The sequence below is a fragment of the Schistocerca nitens genome, chromosome 2, assembly GCF_023898315.1.
Source record: "Schistocerca nitens isolate TAMUIC-IGC-003100 chromosome 2, iqSchNite1.1, whole genome shotgun sequence".
Lineage (NCBI taxonomy): Eukaryota > Metazoa > Arthropoda > Insecta > Orthoptera > Acrididae > Schistocerca > Schistocerca nitens.
Window position 1 is genome coordinate 738,175,859 of NC_064615.1, and position 18,973 is coordinate 738,194,831.

At 39.5% G+C, this 18,973-nt stretch overlaps 1 protein-coding gene across 1 annotated transcript in view; it reads left to right on the forward strand.

The window, feature by feature from the left end:
• LOC126234599 (uncharacterized) overlaps positions 1 to 18,973 on the forward strand; it is a 231,141-nt gene that overhangs the window by 194,002 nt on the left and 18,166 nt on the right. The window contains exons 8-9 of the mRNA XM_049943318.1: positions 3,254 to 3,353; positions 4,289 to 4,447. Of these exons, the coding sequence (XP_049799275.1) occupies positions 3,254 to 3,353; positions 4,289 to 4,447 (259 nt within the window). The remainder of the gene's footprint in view (positions 1 to 3,253; positions 3,354 to 4,288; positions 4,448 to 18,973) is intronic.

An 18,973-nucleotide genomic window follows, 5' to 3' on the forward strand; every position in this document is an offset into this window, starting at 1 on the left:
ATGGTCTTCAAGTAGCTGAACATAACCATTTCTAGTCCATGATCAGTTTTGTTGGACCAGAAGACCGAGACTGTTCCATGTAAACACAGCACACACCATTATGGAGCCACCACCAGCCTCTACAGGGCCCTGTTGACAACTCGGGTCCACGGGTTCATGGGGTCTGTGTCACACTTGAATCCTACCATCAGCTCTTACCAACTGTAATTGGGACTCATCACACCAAACCACAGTCTTCCCAGAAGAGGCTGTGCAGAAAATGTCATGCTGTTAGCAAAGGCACTTGCATTGGTCATCTGCTGATGTAGCCCATTAATGCCAAATTTCACCACAATGTCTTAAAGGATACATTCATCACTCATGCAATATTGATTTCTGTGGTTATTCCACATAGTGTCACTTTTGCATTAGTAGTGACAACTCCATGCAAACACCACTTTTCTCAATCACTAAGTGAAGGGCGTCAGCCATTGCATTGTCTGTGGTGATAAGTAATGCCTGAAATTTAGTATTCTTGGCACACTCTTGACACTATGGATCTTGGAATATTGAGTTCCCTAACAATTTGTGAAATGGAATGTCCCATGCACCTAGCTCCAACTACCATTCTGTGTTCAAAATCTGTTAATACCTATCATGTAGCCATAATCACATCGGAATCATTTTCACATGACTCACTTCAGTACAAATGACAACTCTGCCAATGCAATGCCCCTTTATGCCTTGTGTACACAATTCTACGACCATCCATCTATGTGAGTACTGCTATCCATGACTTTTGTCACAGTAGTGTACATTGAGCATGCTACACTCATGGCATGAGATGTTGCTTTTGTTTACAGCACTGTCAGCAACAACGATCGAGCACAAGAGTGTTATAGTGCCAGATATCCTTTCATTTACAGCATTAACAACAACAACAAAATATGTACAAAAAAACTTATTTTTAATTTAACTTACCTTACTCATGATCCAGATCTTCATCATTGACAATTCTGTGCTTTGTGTATGCAGCCAGGACCAATCCTGGTTTGCCATAGCATGGGTTCACTATAACTATATCTTTCACCATGTCTGACACACGTCTCCCCATGACAATCCACACAATTCCTTAAAATCACTAAATGAAGTCTAAACCACTTTCCACAGTACAGTCTCAAAATTAATTTCTGCCAGGTAAGAGTAGTGTATGCAATACCCAAAATCATAATTTGGAACTAAATGATGTCTGAACAACTTTGCCCAGTACACAATCTTGGAATTAACTCCTGCCAGCTTAAGAGTAAAGCAAGTTGACACAGCACCAACTTCATTCACTCATATGTAGAGCACTACTTACAAGGTTCACTATTATAAGATGGTTTGTTATCAAAGGTGTAAACAAAAGCAATAACTAATTGATATCTGCTGCCATGACAGCTGCACACTCAATATTTATCCCTTGCGAGTGATCTTGGAAATTACCTGTTGACACAGGGTACTGGTACATATTAAGTCCAAAGAATTGTTTCCGTTTCATTAATGTATACTTTGAATTATCCCATATATTTTAAAGTTCATTTTTTAATGGGGTGTACATAACACAGTAAATGGATGGATGAATGAATGAATGAATAAACATGGCAATGGATATTGGGATCTGTGCTCGTCACTCCTCTTAATCCTTATTAAGGTGTAATTAAAAGCACTCCTGCTGGGTCTTAATAATCACATTATGGAATATAAGTACATTTAGCTTAACAGCTCATTTTTAACTTAAACAGCTAATTAACAACTTGTTATTCTTGTCTTTAATTGTTCAGTATACATAACATAAATATGAAGGATGCCATTAATGATGTATGCATCATAATTTACTTATGTTTCAATATCCATAAATGTAAACAGCCCCGAAACATGTCACAATTCTATTTGCAATATACAGATACATGGTCCAGTCACATTAATGTGATCACCTGTAAAAAACCTGAATAACCACCTTTTGTAGCACAGATGTGCAGGAAGAGTGTCAATGAGGTTCTGGAAGGTACCAACAGGGATATGAAGACATGATGACTCCAGTACCTTGGCCAGCTGCACTAGATTTCTTAATTCAGCATTCATGGCATGAACTGCAAAATCAAGGTGGCCCTATAGATTCTCAATTGGGTTTGGTGGCCACTGGAGTAGAGTAAACTCAGGCTGCTGCACTTCAAATCATGATCATACACTGTGAGCTGTGTGACATGTTGCATTGTCCTACTGGCAGATGCTAACGTACAGTGGAGAAAAAAAAAAAAAAAAAAACATATGTAGGGGTGGACATGGTCCCCAAGAATAGATGCATACTTGTGTTGACCTATTGCGCCCTACAAAATGTTGAGATCACTTGTGGAATGCCATGAAAACATTTCTCAGATGATAATGCTGGGCCTATCCAATGACTGCTCATACAACCCAATGGCTATCATTCCATGGGAGAATAAAATGTGATTCATCTGCAAAGGTCACTTGTTGCCACTCCAATTATGATACCGGTGTGCAAATTCCAGCATTCATTGCTGATGAACAGCAGTCACCACAGGTGCCTGAACCAGGTGCTGGCTGTAGAGGGCCATAAACAGCTATGTTTGCTGAGCAGTCATTGAAGTGATACTGTTGGTAGCTCCTTGGTTCGTCTGAGTAGTCAGTTGATCAAGAGCTGCATGTCTGTTTGCCCATATGCATCACCACAGCCACCATTCAACCCTGCCATCTATGGCCTATGGTGCACCACAGTTTCCTCAGCGCAGGTTTCGGGTTTCACCATTTTGTTATCCACAGTACACTATAACCGCAGCGACACAGCCATTTCAAAAATGCTTCCATCCTTGGCCCAATAGCCAATGATCATGCTGTCTTGGACATCAGATAGGTCACTCTGTTTCCACATTACCTCAACAACTGCACTGTTTTCTGTGTCCGCCCTACACACTTTGTATACCCTCCACTGCTAGTGTTGCAACTTGCAATCTGTGAGTGGTTATATCAAGGTGACATCAAACATAGGTGGTGGTCACATTAATGTCACTGGATCATGTAGTAAAATGAGTACATAATGTTGAACTTAATTATTAGCTGTACTGCTGTACTGTACTCAATGACATAGTTCAAAATCAATCCATTTTGGAACAATGATATAACTAAACAGGCTTTTTAAAATTGTTGTTTGCTTGGTTTTACATCATCTTACATATTTAATTACATGAACTTAACAGAATTAATCAATTTGCAGAACAACTTAAACTATGCTATTTGTATACGCAAGGAAGCTGGCTACTGTAGCATAACATACACAAATGAAGATGTGTTCCAGCTAGTCAATGTGGATGAGGGTAAGTGTGATGTATCTGAAAAATTTATTCTGTAGTTGCTTCATTTGGCTTAACTATTATGTATAGTACTAACTGGAAAGATATTTCATTTACTAAAAGTTTTATGAACAAACAAAAGGGACATGCCACATCCATTAGAATAAACTGTGCAAACAGTTCATTCTTATCACAATAATTCAGTAATCTTTTCAGCAAATCCAAATTCCTACTTTAGGTTAGAAAAATTGTTTATGTTTGTTTGTTTGTGAGTCTGTTTTAGATTGGTTAATTAAATTAGAATGGAATGATACACATTTATGTAGTCTTCTCACCTGTAATTTTATGACCGAAGTGGGATAGTTAACATATTCATCAACTTCTTGAGTAAATATATGTACTCTATTACAATTAAGACAATTACTGAAGCCAATGTAAAAACTAAACTCCATTGATAGCTTTATGTTAAGAAATGTAAACAGATTCTTTTTATCTTCTGGAATAGCTAATGAGGAACATATAAGCTATTAAGTCAAGATATTCAATAGGTGGCACAAATATAGCAATTAATCTTACAGTAATCATGGACAAGACATTTAAATGAAATAAAGTTCAGTTTTCAGGATTCCATAAGACAGTCAGTGCCACGGTTCTATAGTAATTTCTAACATGAACGTCTATCCCCAGATTAGAAGCTCACTGGGCACACTTACAACAGTTCACAGTCAAGATTTTTGAGATTCAGATGCCACTCCTCTCACACATATCACTTGTTGTCATCGGGAAAACATTTGATAATCAATCCCATTTATATCTGGTGAAGAGTATTCCACTTTATTCTGTCTCAACTGCCTACTTCACTGTGTCCAACAGTTGACAATATAAAAATCCTTCCATTCACACCTTATCAGACAATCTTTGCAGATATAACCCAGTTAACTTCTTTGCTGATACAACAGATGGAGAACCAACAGTCCCTCCTGGTCAAGCTGGTGCTGGTGCAGTCAGCTGTACTGATGATTACATAATTGTGACAGGCTTGGGTCTTCGATTATGTGGGGATCGCCTCAATGATGCATCTGTGAATATTGACTTCACACAGGATGCTCCAGTCACAGGTAAAATACACATTTTCTCAATATAGCTCCAACAGCAACAGTTTTGTATCATCAGTTATATAATTAAAAAAATAGCTTTTTTACTTAATACACGTAGGCATAACCAGATAAAGTGCATTGCATTTATTTGCGTCAAAGAGCTTTTGATGAAGTAACTCTGTAAATTGAGGGATTTTTCATATACATAAAAATATGGATCATGAAGTCGTCACAGTGATAGAGCTACCCTTTTTTTCTATTTTAATATTGTTAGAGACAAAAACACTTTTTTTATGAAAAGAGTATTCAAACTGAAGTTGCACATTATTTTCACTTATAGTTACCATTTTTATTTGTGATTGGATTCATTTTTGTATAAGTACACACTACAAATTAATATTTTAGTCTTATAGTGTGGCTTGGTGGCTCAGTGATGACAGACTACAAATCCAATGGTTTCAGCTTTGATCCCCAATCAGTCTTAGGATTTTTATCTGTGATGTATCACTTTTTTCACATTTGGCAGTGTTTGTTGATGGTGAAAAATGTTGAACTACACCATGGTTCAGAATCCACATTGAGCTGTAGGTCCCCCTAAAAATGGCTGGGTTCCAAGGTCAGAGGAATACAATAACATACTACTTCCAACATTACCATGCCTAGTAAAGCACTGTGGTGTTCAAAGCAATCTTCTGCAAGATGACAGCTTTACTTATGTTACTTGTATGTTTGGATGAACAGACATTTTTGACATAGACAGTCGACTGAAACTGCTTCGAAATAAATTTGCTAAATGTGAATAACTTGACTTCACCTGTGGTAGGTACAGATGTACTATGTAAGATATGAAAATTTTTATCGAACCATGACTTGATCCTAGATTTCCCACTTACCGCGAACCACAGCCTTAACCAATTAGGCTTGCCATGCACGCCTTGCACACTGACCAAAACTTCCATATATCACATTGTCTACATCCTTGTACTACAGTCTTCCACATTCATCACCAAATGCTCACAGCTATAGTCTGGCTTCACATTTAGCCAGTTTCTTTTGAAGTAATTTCAGTCAGCAGTCTATCATTAAAAATGTCTGTTCATCCAGACATGCAAGTAAATACTACATGGTGAGGCAGGCAAAAGACAATAAGATCATAGAGCTTGATACCACATAGTCTCGTTCGCAGTGGCGTGGGAATACAGAGTACAACTGCAAACATTTAGCGATGAATGCAGGAGACAGTGGTATAAGGATGTAGGCAGTGTGACATATGGAAGTTTGAGTCATTGCAGAAGGCATGCACAGATAGCTTAATGGTTAAGGTGACCACTCATGATAAATGAGAAATCCGGGTTCGATTTCCAACCTAGCACAAGTTTTCATATGTTACCAACAGGTAGTACATCTATACCTTCCACAACTGAAGCCAAGATATTCACATTTAGAAAATATATTTCTAAGCTACTTACTTTAATCATCGGTTCTGAACACAAATGTGTTGTTTCAGATTTCTTGCATGTGACACACAAGTCAGTTGTTTTGTTCTTGCAATTTGATGCTCTGCATTGCTGTCTTCGTTTCTTGTTTGCTTGTCCATCTGACAATTAGAGGGACTTTTTTTGGTACATATTTTTCACATGTACATGAGATGCTGCAGAAACTGCTTGTGGCTAATATGATTTCTTGTAATTGTTCTGTAAAGAATACATGCAGAGTGGTGGAAAAAACTGCATCCAGGAAATAATTTTTTTTAAAAAAAGTGAAGCTTTAGTGCAAAAAAACTATGTGCAGAAATAAAGTGTAGCAACTTATGGAGTAAAGCCATCTGACAAAAATTTGGAGCAACTATAAGTAAACCAAGACGTATGTACACAAACAATTATAGCATGTTACTGGAAAATAATGACCAAAAACATGCAAACAAGTCAAACTTATCTCAAAGTAATCACAAAACACCAAAGTGAAAAGCAAAGTGTCACATTCTCAACTAAATTTATTAAATGAAACCAATATTGTGTGATTGTGTGCACAAACAGATTCAGTCTGCTATCACAAACAATGAATGTACTAAGAGATGACAATATGCAATCAAAAGTTTCGAAACTGGAAACAACACACAATAACAGTCAATGTGTAAAACAAGATGCCGGCCGGAGTGGCCAAGCGGTTCTAGGCGCTTCAGTCTGGAACCGCGTGTTCTCAGGTTCGAATCCTGCCTCGGGCATGGATGTGTGTGATGTCCTTAGGTTAGTTAGGTTTAAGTAGTTCTATGTTCTAGGGGACTGATGACCTTAGAAGTTAAGTCTCATAGTGCTCAGAGCCATTTGAACCATTTTTTTTAAAAACAAGATGCTGGGATCAATTATTTGCTTTTGATAGCCATGGAAAAGGATTGGCAGAGATTAGGAATGAAAAACTGACAAATAAAAGTGTCGTTGGATTTGTGAAACCAGTTGCTCCACTGCGAGAAGGTACTCAATACACTGACCCGTACATTAACCAAGGAAGTTGTAAGTCTTGCATTATTTTAGCTGGAGCAAACAGTATCTACAAAAATGAGGCAAAGTATGGTTTGCAGTCTTCAAGGGAAGTATTCGAAAAGGTTGTGGACATGAAAGTATTTGTAATAAGCATGTCAGTGAGACATGACCTCTTGGAAAAATTGTGTGTAAACACATAAATAGAAACAACCAACTGAAAGTTTGGGAAAATATGCAAGCTTTTCAGCAATATAACATATATTAATACAGTCAACCAAAACAGGGAAGAGTCCAGTACTCACAGAATACATAGAAACAAGAAAGGCAATGCAGCAATGTGTGATATAATACTGAAACAATTACATTAAAATCAGCCAGGGTTAGTGCAACCTCCAATTACAGCAGCAGCAATGGAATCATCAGTTTCAGTTGAAGAACCAAATAATCCAATGATTCTAGACAGAGCTCAAACAGAAAGAAGATGATCTCTGTCATGTTTAGTTGCAGTGCCACAAAGTACAACTTCAAAAATCACAGGTGAAACAGCATGTCACTACACATCAACTCCCCCCACACACAACAGGAAAAAACCACAACGTTTTTGTGGCAAGTGACTCCAGAGAAATGTAAAATTCATCTTGTAAAACATTGCTTTGGAAAGAAATTTACAACTATAAAAGTGTCATGGATTATATGTCCTGTGCAGCTGATAAACATAATGCAGACCTTAGCAGTGAAGAAACTAAGCCATCATCAAAATATGTACTCCTTCACCAAAATGTGCAGTCCCTCTGAAATAAATTTATGAGATGGAAATATTGTTTTCAGATGAATTAAAAGGAGCATTAGTTATATGTGTTAGTAAACACTGGTTAACAGAAAATGCATCATTACCTAAAATAATAGAGGGCTTTATCCTTTCAACATTTTAAGTAGAAAATGTCTATGCATGTAGGAACATGGATGTATGTTAGAAAAGACATCAAATAATGTTGCTTAAAGTTCATTGATCTGCTAGGGAAAGAGCAGGACTTTGCAATTTCCACTACCAAACTGACTAATTTAAATATAATTGTGTATATAGAAGCCCAGATGGAAACATAGCTACTTTCCTTGAAAATCTTGAGAGAACACTTCACAGTATAAAAGTATTTAGTAAAATGACTAACACGTGTCGTGACCTTAACATAGATTTCATTAAGAACTTAAAACGCAGGTTAAACTTGAGGCCTTAGTAAAAACTTACAACAAGCATACAACCATTACATCCCCTACCAGAGCCACCAAATCATCCAGCAGTACTATAGATCAGGTACTAATAAATACAGACAAATTTTTATGCGAGACTGAAAATATGAATACAGGTTTCAGCAATCATTATGCACGATTTATTTACTTCCCAATAGAGGCCTCTGGCTATACTGAACCACAAATAACAAGAAAAGGTAGAAATTTTAGCAAGCAACATCTCAGGGACCTACTGAAAAAGGAAACATGGAATGACATTTACAATTGTGAGGGAAATGGTAAAAAATTTGACACGTTCACAGAAATATTGTCATATCATTTCAATATTTTTTTTTTTTTTTTTTTTTTTTGCAGTTAAAAATAAGAAATACAAAGCCAATGAAAGAAATGTTTCTTGGCTGACAACAGGCATTAAAATATCTTATGCTGAAAAGAGGAGAGTTTCTGAAATTTTAAAAACACAAAATGTTACTGAAGAATTTCTGGTATATTTCAAGAATTATAACAGAGTGCTTCACAAAGTCATAAAAGAAGTTAAAAAAATGGCAAATGATCACCATATAATAACAGCTAGGAACAAAATGAAAGCCATGTGGAAGGTAGTCAAACAGCAAATAGGAAATGAGTCCACCCCCTCCCCTCCAAAATGTCAGCCTCCATCTCGTCCAAGGTGGCAGGCAAACAAATTACAAATTCAGAAGAAGTAACCAGTGCTTTTAGCACATACTTTTTAAATATTAGTGAACAGTTACTCTGTGGTATAACATCTTCAAAAAAAAATCTATCACATGCAATCACATCCAAATAGAAACTGACTCCCTATTTCTTCCCCCAACCAACCCTAAAGAAATTATACCGGCAGCTAATATGCTAAGAACAAACTTTGCAATAGGAATGGATGAGATTCTGGATTCTCACATTAAAGACACACATGACCTCATTAGCCCACCTTTTCAACAGTTTATTCACAACTGGAATTTTTTCTTCCACCTTAAAGGTAGTGAAATTCAAGCTTCTGTTTAAAAGGGTAAGAAAGAAGACAGCCAATTATAGGTCTTTGCTTAGCTATCTATATTTTTGAAAATGCTACTATTTTTTTCATAAGAGGCGTGGCCAATCAGTTGCACTTTTCTGGTTATCTAGGAGATTCCTAGAAAAGTGCAACTGATTGTTCACAGCCCAGCATGGTTTCCGGAAAGGCCGTCAGCAATATTTGACTTTCTGAGTCAAGTTCTCCAAAAACTTGATAGTGGAAAAAAATAACTAGCATACACCTTGATCTGTGTAAGGCCTTTGACACCACAGAGCATATTCTATTGCTCTGGAAACTTGGTAGTACTGGTATCAGAGGTACACTGAACAACTGGCTTAGGTCATACCTTACTGGATGCAGCCAAGTAGAAGAAATACAATATCAAGAAGATAAGAAATCAACCAAACACTACTCTGATTACAAGGAAGTAAAGTGTGGTGTACTGCAGGGCTCAGTACTTGATCCATCCTATTTTTGATATATATATATATCCATGGATGGACATCTCTGCCCAAACTCTTTGCCTTTACAAATGTCTGCGTGTGTCTGTGTATGTGCGGATGGCTATGTGTGTGTGTGCGAGTGTATACCGTCCTTTTTTCCCCCTTCCGCTCCCGGGATTGGAATGACTCCTTACCCTCTCCCTTAAAACCGACATCCTTTCGTCTTTCCCTCTCCTTCCCTCTTTCCTGATGAAGCAACCATTTGTTGCAAAAGCTTGAATTTTGTGTGTATGTTTGTGTTTGTTTGTGTGTCTATCGACCTGCCAGCACTTTTGTTTGGTAAGTCTCATCATCTTTGTTTGTAAATATATTTTTCCCACGTGGAATGTTTCCCTCTGCACAATCCATAGCCCTCACCCACCTAATCCTTCACCTATACATCGACTCAGCCAATGAACACACCCGTCAACTCCTATCCCTAATCAAAGTCCTCAGTCTTTCCTCTCCCACATCCACACCGGCTGTTCATAGCATCCTCCTACAGGCCAACCGCAAATTAGAACAGCATGCCACCCTCCACCTCAAAAAACTATCGAATCTCCTGGTTTCCCACCTCCGGAAAGGCAACTCACTCACCCTCCACAACCTTTCCAACAAACCTCAACCTCCTCTCATTGCACACAGACCCAGTCTCTTCCATCTACTCAATCTCCCACTTCCAGCTCCACTCGCCCCAACACCTCAAAATTCTAGCCAACACAATGTGGAACCACAACACCCCAATTCAGTAGTTAACCTTTCCTCCAAACCTCTCTCCCAATCCGAAACCTCTGTCCTATCCAAAGGCCTCACCTCCAGCCCCACTCCCAGATTCAACCAAACTGCCCTTGTCAAAGATTTACTGTCCTACACTCGTAGTCTCTGCTGGAAATATCACTTTGCCACGAAGAAAAATAATCCTGATCCCACTCCTAATGATCCAACTCACCAAGACACTATCCAAATTGAACCCTGCCTGGAACAGTTCCGTCCTCCATCACACCGGGACCCACCTCCTCTTCCTCAAAATCACCCCCTCCAAACCTTCCAGGAATACCTCACTTCCAGCCTTGCCTCTCAATCTTTCTTGAAAAACCTTAATCCTACTCCCAACATCACCACAGCCGAAGCCCAGACTATCCGTGATCTGAAAGCTGACTGATCCATCATCATTCTTCCGGCTGACAAGGGTTCCACGACCGTGGTACTTGATCATCGGGAGTATATGGTTGAGGGACTGCGTCAGCTTTCAGACAACACTACATACAAAGTTTGCCAAGGTAATCCCATTCCTGACGTCCAGGCGGAGCTTCAAGGAATCCTCAGAACCTTAGGCTCCCTACAAAACCTTTCACCTGACTCCATCAACCTCCTGACCCCACAGACACCTCGCACTCCTACCTTCTACCTACTTCCTAAAATTCACAAACCCAAACATCCCGGCCGCCCCATTGTAGCTGGTTACCAAGCCCCCACAAACCGTGTCTCTGCCTACGTAGATCAACACCTTCAACCCATTACATGCAGTCTCCCATCCTTCATCAAAGACACCAACCACTTTCTCAAACGCCTGGAATCCTTACCCAGTCTGTTACCCCCGGAAACCATCCTTGTAACCATTGATGCCACTTCCCTATACACAAATATCGCACATGTCCAGGGCCTCGCTGCAATGGAACACTTCCTTTCACGCCGATCACCTGCCACCCTACCTAAAACCTCTTTCCTCATCACCTTAGCCAGCTTCATCCTGACTCACAACTTCTTCACTTTTGAAGGCCAGACATACCAACAATTAAAGGGAACAGCCATGGGTACCAGGATGGCCCCCTCGTATGCCAACCTATTTATGGGTCGCTTAGAGGAAGCCTTCTTGGTTACCCAAGCCTGCCAACCCAAAGTTTGGTACAGATTTATTGATGACATCTTCATGATCTGGACTCACAGTGAAGAAGAACTCCAGAATTTCCTCTCCAACCTCAACTCCTTTGGTTCCATCAGATTCACCTGGTCCTACTCCAAATCCCATGCCACTTTCCTTGACGTTGACCTCCATCTGTCCAATGGCCAGCTTCACACATCCGTCCACATCAAACCCACCAACAAGCAACAGTACCTCCATTATGACAGCTGCCACCCATTCCATATCAAACGGTCCCTTCCCTACAGCCTATGCCTTCATGGCAAACGAATCTGCTCCAGTCCTGAATCCCTGAACCATTACACCAACAACCTGAAAACAGCTTTCGCATCCCGCAACTACCCTCCCAACCTGGTACAGAAGCAAATAACGAGAGCCACTTCCTCATCCCGTCAAACCCAGAACCTCTCACAGAAGAACCCCAAAAGTGCCCCACTTGTGACAGGATACTTCCTGGGACTGGATCAGACTCTGAATGTGGCTCTCCAGCAGGGATATGACTTCCTAAAATCCTGCCCCGAAATGAGATCCATCCTTCATGATATCCTCCCCACTCCACCAAGAGTGTCTTTTCGCCGTCCACCTAACCTTCGTAACCTCTTGGTTCATCCCTATGAAATCCCCAAACCACCTTCCCTACCCTCTGGCTCCTACCCTTGTAACCGCCCCCGGTGTAAAACCTGTCCCATGCACCCTCCCACCACCACCTACTCCAGTCCTGTAACCCGGAAGTTGTACATGATCAAAGGCAGAGCCATGTGTGAAAGCACCCACGTGATTTACCAACTGACCTGCCTACACTGTGACACTTTCTATGTGGGAATGACCAGCAACAAACTGTCCATTCGCATGAATGGACACAGGCAGACAGTGTTTGTTGGTAATGAGGATCACCCTGTGGCTAAACATGCCTTGGTGCACGGCCAGCACATCTTGGCACAGTGTTACACCGTCTGGGTTATCTGGATACTTCCCACTAACACCAACCTATCCGAACTCCAGAGATGGGAACTTGCCCTTCAATATATCCTCTCTTCCCGTTATCCACCAGGCCTCAATCTCTGCTAATTTCAAGTTGCCGCCACTTATACCTCACCTGCCATTCAACAACATCTTTGCCTCTGCACTTCTGCCTCGACTGACATCTCTACCCAAACTCTTTGTCTTTAAATATGTCTGCTTGTGTCTGTATATGTGTGGATGGATAGGTGTGTGTGTGTGCGAGTGTGTACCTGTCCTTTTTTCCCCCTAAGGTAAGTCTTTCCAATCCCGGGACTGGAATGACTCCTTACCCTCTCCCTTAAAACCCACATCCTTTCATCTTTCCCTCTCCTTCCCCTCTTTCCTGATGAGGCAACAGTTTGTTGCGAAAGCTTGAATTTTGTGTGTGTGTTTGTGTTTATTTGTGTGTCTATCGACCTGCCAGCACTTTCGTTCGGTAAGTCACATCATCTTTGTATATATATATATATATATATATATATATATATATATATATATATATATATATATATATATATATATATATATCCTCAGAGTAGCAGATGGGCTTGCTGACCTTTACAAACTGCAGAGAGGAGCCAACCTTCCCTTGCAGGAACTCGATACCAGCTCTGGCCAATATGGAAATAGAAGATGTTGTCAATATATATATATATATATATATATATATATATATATATATATATATATATATATATATATATATATATAACCTAGCATTAACCAAACAGTGATATAGCACTACCCAGTTTATAAATGACACAAGCATTTTAATCAGTGGGAAGACAGCAGAAATGTTACAGACAACACTATTTGAGATGTGAAGTTGTTTTGTAAACTGGATGAGTCAAAACAAACTGATAATAAATATAAGTAAATCAGTAGCATTAAATTTTCGTAAATGTCAAAAGAAACAGTGAAGAGAATGTAAAAATTCGGATATCAGACGCACATATTGCAAATGTGCTAATACATAATTTCCGTGGACTTGGCTCCAATATAACCATAGATGGGATACTCTCATTGATAGCATACTTAAAAGACAAAGTACCATGTGCTATTTAATGAGAGTGCTCGAAAACTGTTGTCATAAGGACTCTCTAATTACTGTTTACTATGCTAATATAAATTCTGTTCTAAAGTAAGGGGTTACTGTGTGAGGTAACTCATAATGCTGCCTAAAACTATGGGTGCAAAAAAGGATAGTGAAGATTGTGGCAGTAGTAAATGAACATCTATTAATATGTTGCTTCTATAGTCTGGAAGAGTCCCTCCAAAATCTCTGAGAGGCCTAAGAAACTTAACATTAACACTCGAAGTACCACTTGGGTAATTACCCTCCTCCATAATGACTACAGGACGAAATGCTCCTGTGATTTTCATGAATGTGTTTGTACAACCCACCAAAAGTTCATCCCCCTAGCCCACCTAGAAATATGAAAAATTTACCTGTTATACCAGTAGTAACCATGTGGGTCATTTTTGACCCAGATACATTTTAATGTAATTTGATGTCAGTAACACGAATTTTCAGACACTGAATGGTTTCTGAGTGTCTCTTGACACTATTCTCGATATTCTGGAGTACATTACGACACTTTGGTCCAAAAATAATGTGAAATATGAAGAATTCCGAGGTCAGGCGATACTTTGTATCAGTGCAGCCTCCTGTTTTCTACGGACTGGTGACCTGCATACCCTACAGAGTGATACTGGGAAGCTACAGAGTAATGTATTATGTAGTGGGAATCTGCCCCTCTCCCGCTCCTACACTGTCTAGGGCACTGATATCAGTTCTCTTACATGACAGATTATGTCAGGCACATCGCCATTATGGAACGTCATAACTAACAATTTCTTCACCTCAGTGAAACTGGTGGATAAAGGAACAAGTTTAGTTGGCACTCTTTTGAGATCACTCAAAAAGGTCCCTCGTGTGGCAGGAAGTGGAGATGACGCATTGTATGCAGCACACTTAAAAGTCAGATGACAATCTTCTCACAGCATACCAAGGGTAAAAGAAAACAAATTCTTATTCTGAGTAACATGTATGCTGCATGTCAGGTGAATGAGAATACAGAGAAGAAACTTTCAGAAACTGTGAAGTTTTATAATTAAACTAATGGTGGAGTTGATACAGTTGACCAAATGACTAGATGCTCAAGTGCCTGAGCTTTGAACCCACCGATGGCCTGTGCATGTCTCTACAATATTCTTGACCTTGCCATGATCAACATTCACACAATTTTTAAGTTACTTACCTCTAAGATTTATCACTGAGACTTTATCCTCAGAGTAGCAGATGGGCTTGCTGCCCTTTACAAACTGCAGAGAGGAGCCAACCTTCCCTTGCAGGAACTCGATACCAGCTCTGGCCAATATGGAAATAGAAGATGTTGTCAAATTCAAGTTTCCTGCAAACAACAGAGGGGAATAAAACATCAAATGTATGCTTCAACTGCAAGTCAGTATTTGTTTGGAACATATACTGCATTCAAACATTATGAAGTACCTTGAAGAAAATGATTTATTGGCAGATAAGCAGCACGGATTCAGAAAATATCATTCTTTTGAAACACAACTAGCTCTTTATACTTATGAAATAATGAGTGCTATTGACAGGAGATATCAAACTGATTCCATATTTTTAGATTTCCAGAAGGCTTTCAACACTGTTCCTCACAAGTGACTTCTAACCAAACTCCAGGCCTGCGGAATATCGCCTATGGAACATTGCCTCAGTTGTGCGACTGGATTCATGAATTCCTGTCAGAAAGGTCACAGTTCATAGTAAGAGGTGGAAAGTCATCAAGTAAAACAGAAGAAATATCCAGTGTTCCCCAAGGAAGTGTTATAGGCTCTCTATTGTTCCTGATCTATATTAACGACATAGGCGACAATCTGAGTAGCCGTCTTTGATTGTTTGCACATGATGCTGTCATTTACCATCTTGTAAAGTCATCAGATGACCAAAACGAATTGAAAAATGATTTAGATAAGATATATGTATGGTGTGAAAAGTGGCAATTGACCCTGAATATAGAAAAGTGTGAAGTTATTCACAGGAGTACTTAAAAAAAAAAAAAAAAAAAAAAAATTCTGCTAAATTTTGATTACATGATAAGTCACACAAATCTGAAGGCTGTAAATTCAACTAAATATTTAAGGACTACAGTTACAAATAGCCTAAATTGCAATGATCACATAGATAATGTTGTGGGTAGAGCAAATCAAAGACTGTGATTCATTGGTAGAACACTTAGAAGGTGCAACACATCTACTAAAGAGACTGCTTACACCATGCTTGTCCACCCTATTCTGGAGTATTGCTGTGCAGTGTGGGATCCGCATCAGGTGGGATTGACGGATGATGTCAACAAAGTACAAAGAAGGGCAGCTTGTTTTGTATTAGTCTGAAATAGGAGAGATAGTGCCACAGACATGATATATGAATTGGAGTGGCAATCATTAAAACAAAGGCTTTCTTCATTGCGACGGGATCTTCTCATGAAATTTCAATCACCAGTTTTCTCCTCTGATTGTTAAAACATTCTGTTGGCATCCATCTACATAGGGAGAAATGATCACCACGATAAAATAAGAGAAATCAGGGCTCACACAGAAAAATTTAAGTGTTCATTTTTCCCGTGTGCCATTTGAGAGTGAAATGGTAGATATCCAGTTTGAAGGTGGTTCATTGAACCCTCTGCCAGGCACTTTATTGTGAATAGCAGAGTAATCACAGAGCTGTAGATGTAGATGAAGTCTGTGTGCAAAAGCTGCTAAGCAAAAACTCTTGTCAAATGTTTGAACTGTGAGCCCATCCCAGCTTACACAGTTCTGTCAAGTCTTTGTTCCTAAATATTTCCAAATATTTATGATTATAAACTGAAGTTATTTGTTCTTGTGTTCTAGTTCTTTGTTTACAATAAGCAAGGAAACACACAGAGCATTTTAGTCAACTGCTGCATTTTAGAATTTTACACAAATACTTGGTACTTAAATGTCTGTAAAAGTAAAAATACTATTAGTGCTCACATAAACAATATGTTTTAATTCTGTTTTGACCTTTTTATAAAGAAAAACATTGTAACATTGTTTTACTTACTTTTTTTAGTGATGATTGATGAAAGACTGTGGAATTTCTTCTTTCTTAAGTTTAAAATAAAAAAAGATTTATATCTGAAATTTATGTTTGACAGTGTACTATTCATTTTAGGAACCAAATTATCCTTTGGTTACACTTTAGAGTCTGCCTGAATGTATTGTCAACATGGTGACACTGAAAACACATCCAGATATGAATAAAATGGTGGTTTCATACACTGGGTCAAAAATGACCATATGGTACTTCTAAGGAGTATGGTGAAGTCCGGTACTTCTAGTGTTAAGTGTATAAGTGACATTCACTTACAATAATAGAGAGGGGTCCAAAAAAATATATCCACTGTTTAAAAGTCCATAACTGGCAAACTACGCTACTGGCCATTAAAATTGCTACACCGAGAAGAAATGCAGATCATAAACGGGTATTCATTGGACAAATATATTATACTAGAAATAACATGTGATTACATTTTCACGCAATTTAGGTGCATAGATCCTGAGAAATCAGTACCCAGAACAACCACCTCTGGCTGTAATATCAGTCTTGATACACCTGGGCATTGAGTCAAACAGAGCTTGGATGGCATGCACAGGTACAGCTGCCCATGCAGCTTCAACAAGATCCCACAGTTCATCAAGAGTAGTGACTGACGTATTGTGACGAGCCAGTTGCTTGGCCACCATTGACGAGACGTTTTCAATTGGTGAGAGATCTGGAGAATGTGCTTGCCAGGGCAGCAGTCAAACATTTTTTGTATCCAGAAAGGCCCATACAGGACCTGCAACATGCGGTCATGCATTATCCTGCTGAAATGTAGGGTTTCGCAGTAATCGAATGAAGGGTGGAGCCACGGGTTGTAACACATCTGAAATGTAATGTCCACTGCTCAAAGCGGCGTCAATGTGAACAAAAGGTGACCGAGATGTGTAACCAATGGCACCCCATACCATCACGCCGGGTGATATGCCAGTATGGCGATGACGAATACACGCTTCCAATGTGCATTCACTGCAATGTTGCCAAACATGGATGTGACCATCATGATGCTGTAAACAGAACCTGGATTCATCTGAAAAAATGACGTTTTTCCATTCGTGCACCCAGATTCGTCGTTGAGTAGACCATCGCAGGTGCTCTTGTCTGTGATGCATTGTCAAGAGTAACCGCAGCCATGATCTCTGAGCTGATAGTCCATGCTGCTGCAAACGTCGTCGAACTGTTCGTGCAGATGGTTGTTGTCTTGCAAATGTCCCCATCTGTTGACTCAGGGATCAAGACGTGGCTGCACGATCCATTACAGCCATGCGAATAAGATGCCTGTCATCTTGATTGCTAATGATATGAGGCCGTTGGGATCCAGTACGGCATTTTGTATTACCCTCCTGAACTCACCTATTCCATATTCTGCTAACAGTCATTGAATCTCGACCAACGCGAGCAGCAATGTCACGATACGATAAACCGCAATCATGATAGGCTACAATCTGACCTTTACCAAAGTTGGAAACATGATGGTACAAATCTCTCCTCCTTACACGAGGCATCAGAACAACTTTTCACCAGGCAATGCTGATCAACTGCTGTTTGTGTATGAGAAATTGGTTGGAAACTTTCCTCATACCAGCACGTTGAAGGTGTTGCCACCGGCGCCAACCTTGCTTGAATGCTCTGAAAGGCTAATCATGCATATCACAGCATCTTCTTCCTGTCGGTTAAATTTAGCCTCTGTAGCATTCATCTTCATAGTGTAGCAATTTCAAAGGCCATTAGTGTAATTGATGGAGTTGTCTCATCTTTGGTAGTGTAATAGTTTGTAGTTCCGGCAATCGCCACACAAGCGTTGTATTGCGTTGTTTTGTTTTGTCAGATGACAGTCGCCAGATAGTCAGTGTTTTGTTCTTAGTTGCACCTAGTTACTCGAGTAAACATGGCTGGCACAAGGCTTACATTCGATGAAAGGAAGTCAGTTTTGAAGTGGTATTTTAAGTACGAAAACATTAATGAGGTTCAACGGCAATGGCGAAATGAGTATCAAACAGAGCCACCGGCACATTTAACAATTCATCGCATTCGAGACAAATTTCAAGCCGAAGGGTCTGTTGAAGATGTACACAAACAATGATCTGGACAACCTGTAACAGTAACAAGTCCTGCTAACTCCCACCGTGTGTTACAACAATTCACTTGCTTACCACAGAAGTCTGTGAGACAGTGTGCCCATGAAACTGGAGTGAGTCACTCAAGTGTTCAGCGAATTTTGAAGGCAGCAAAGT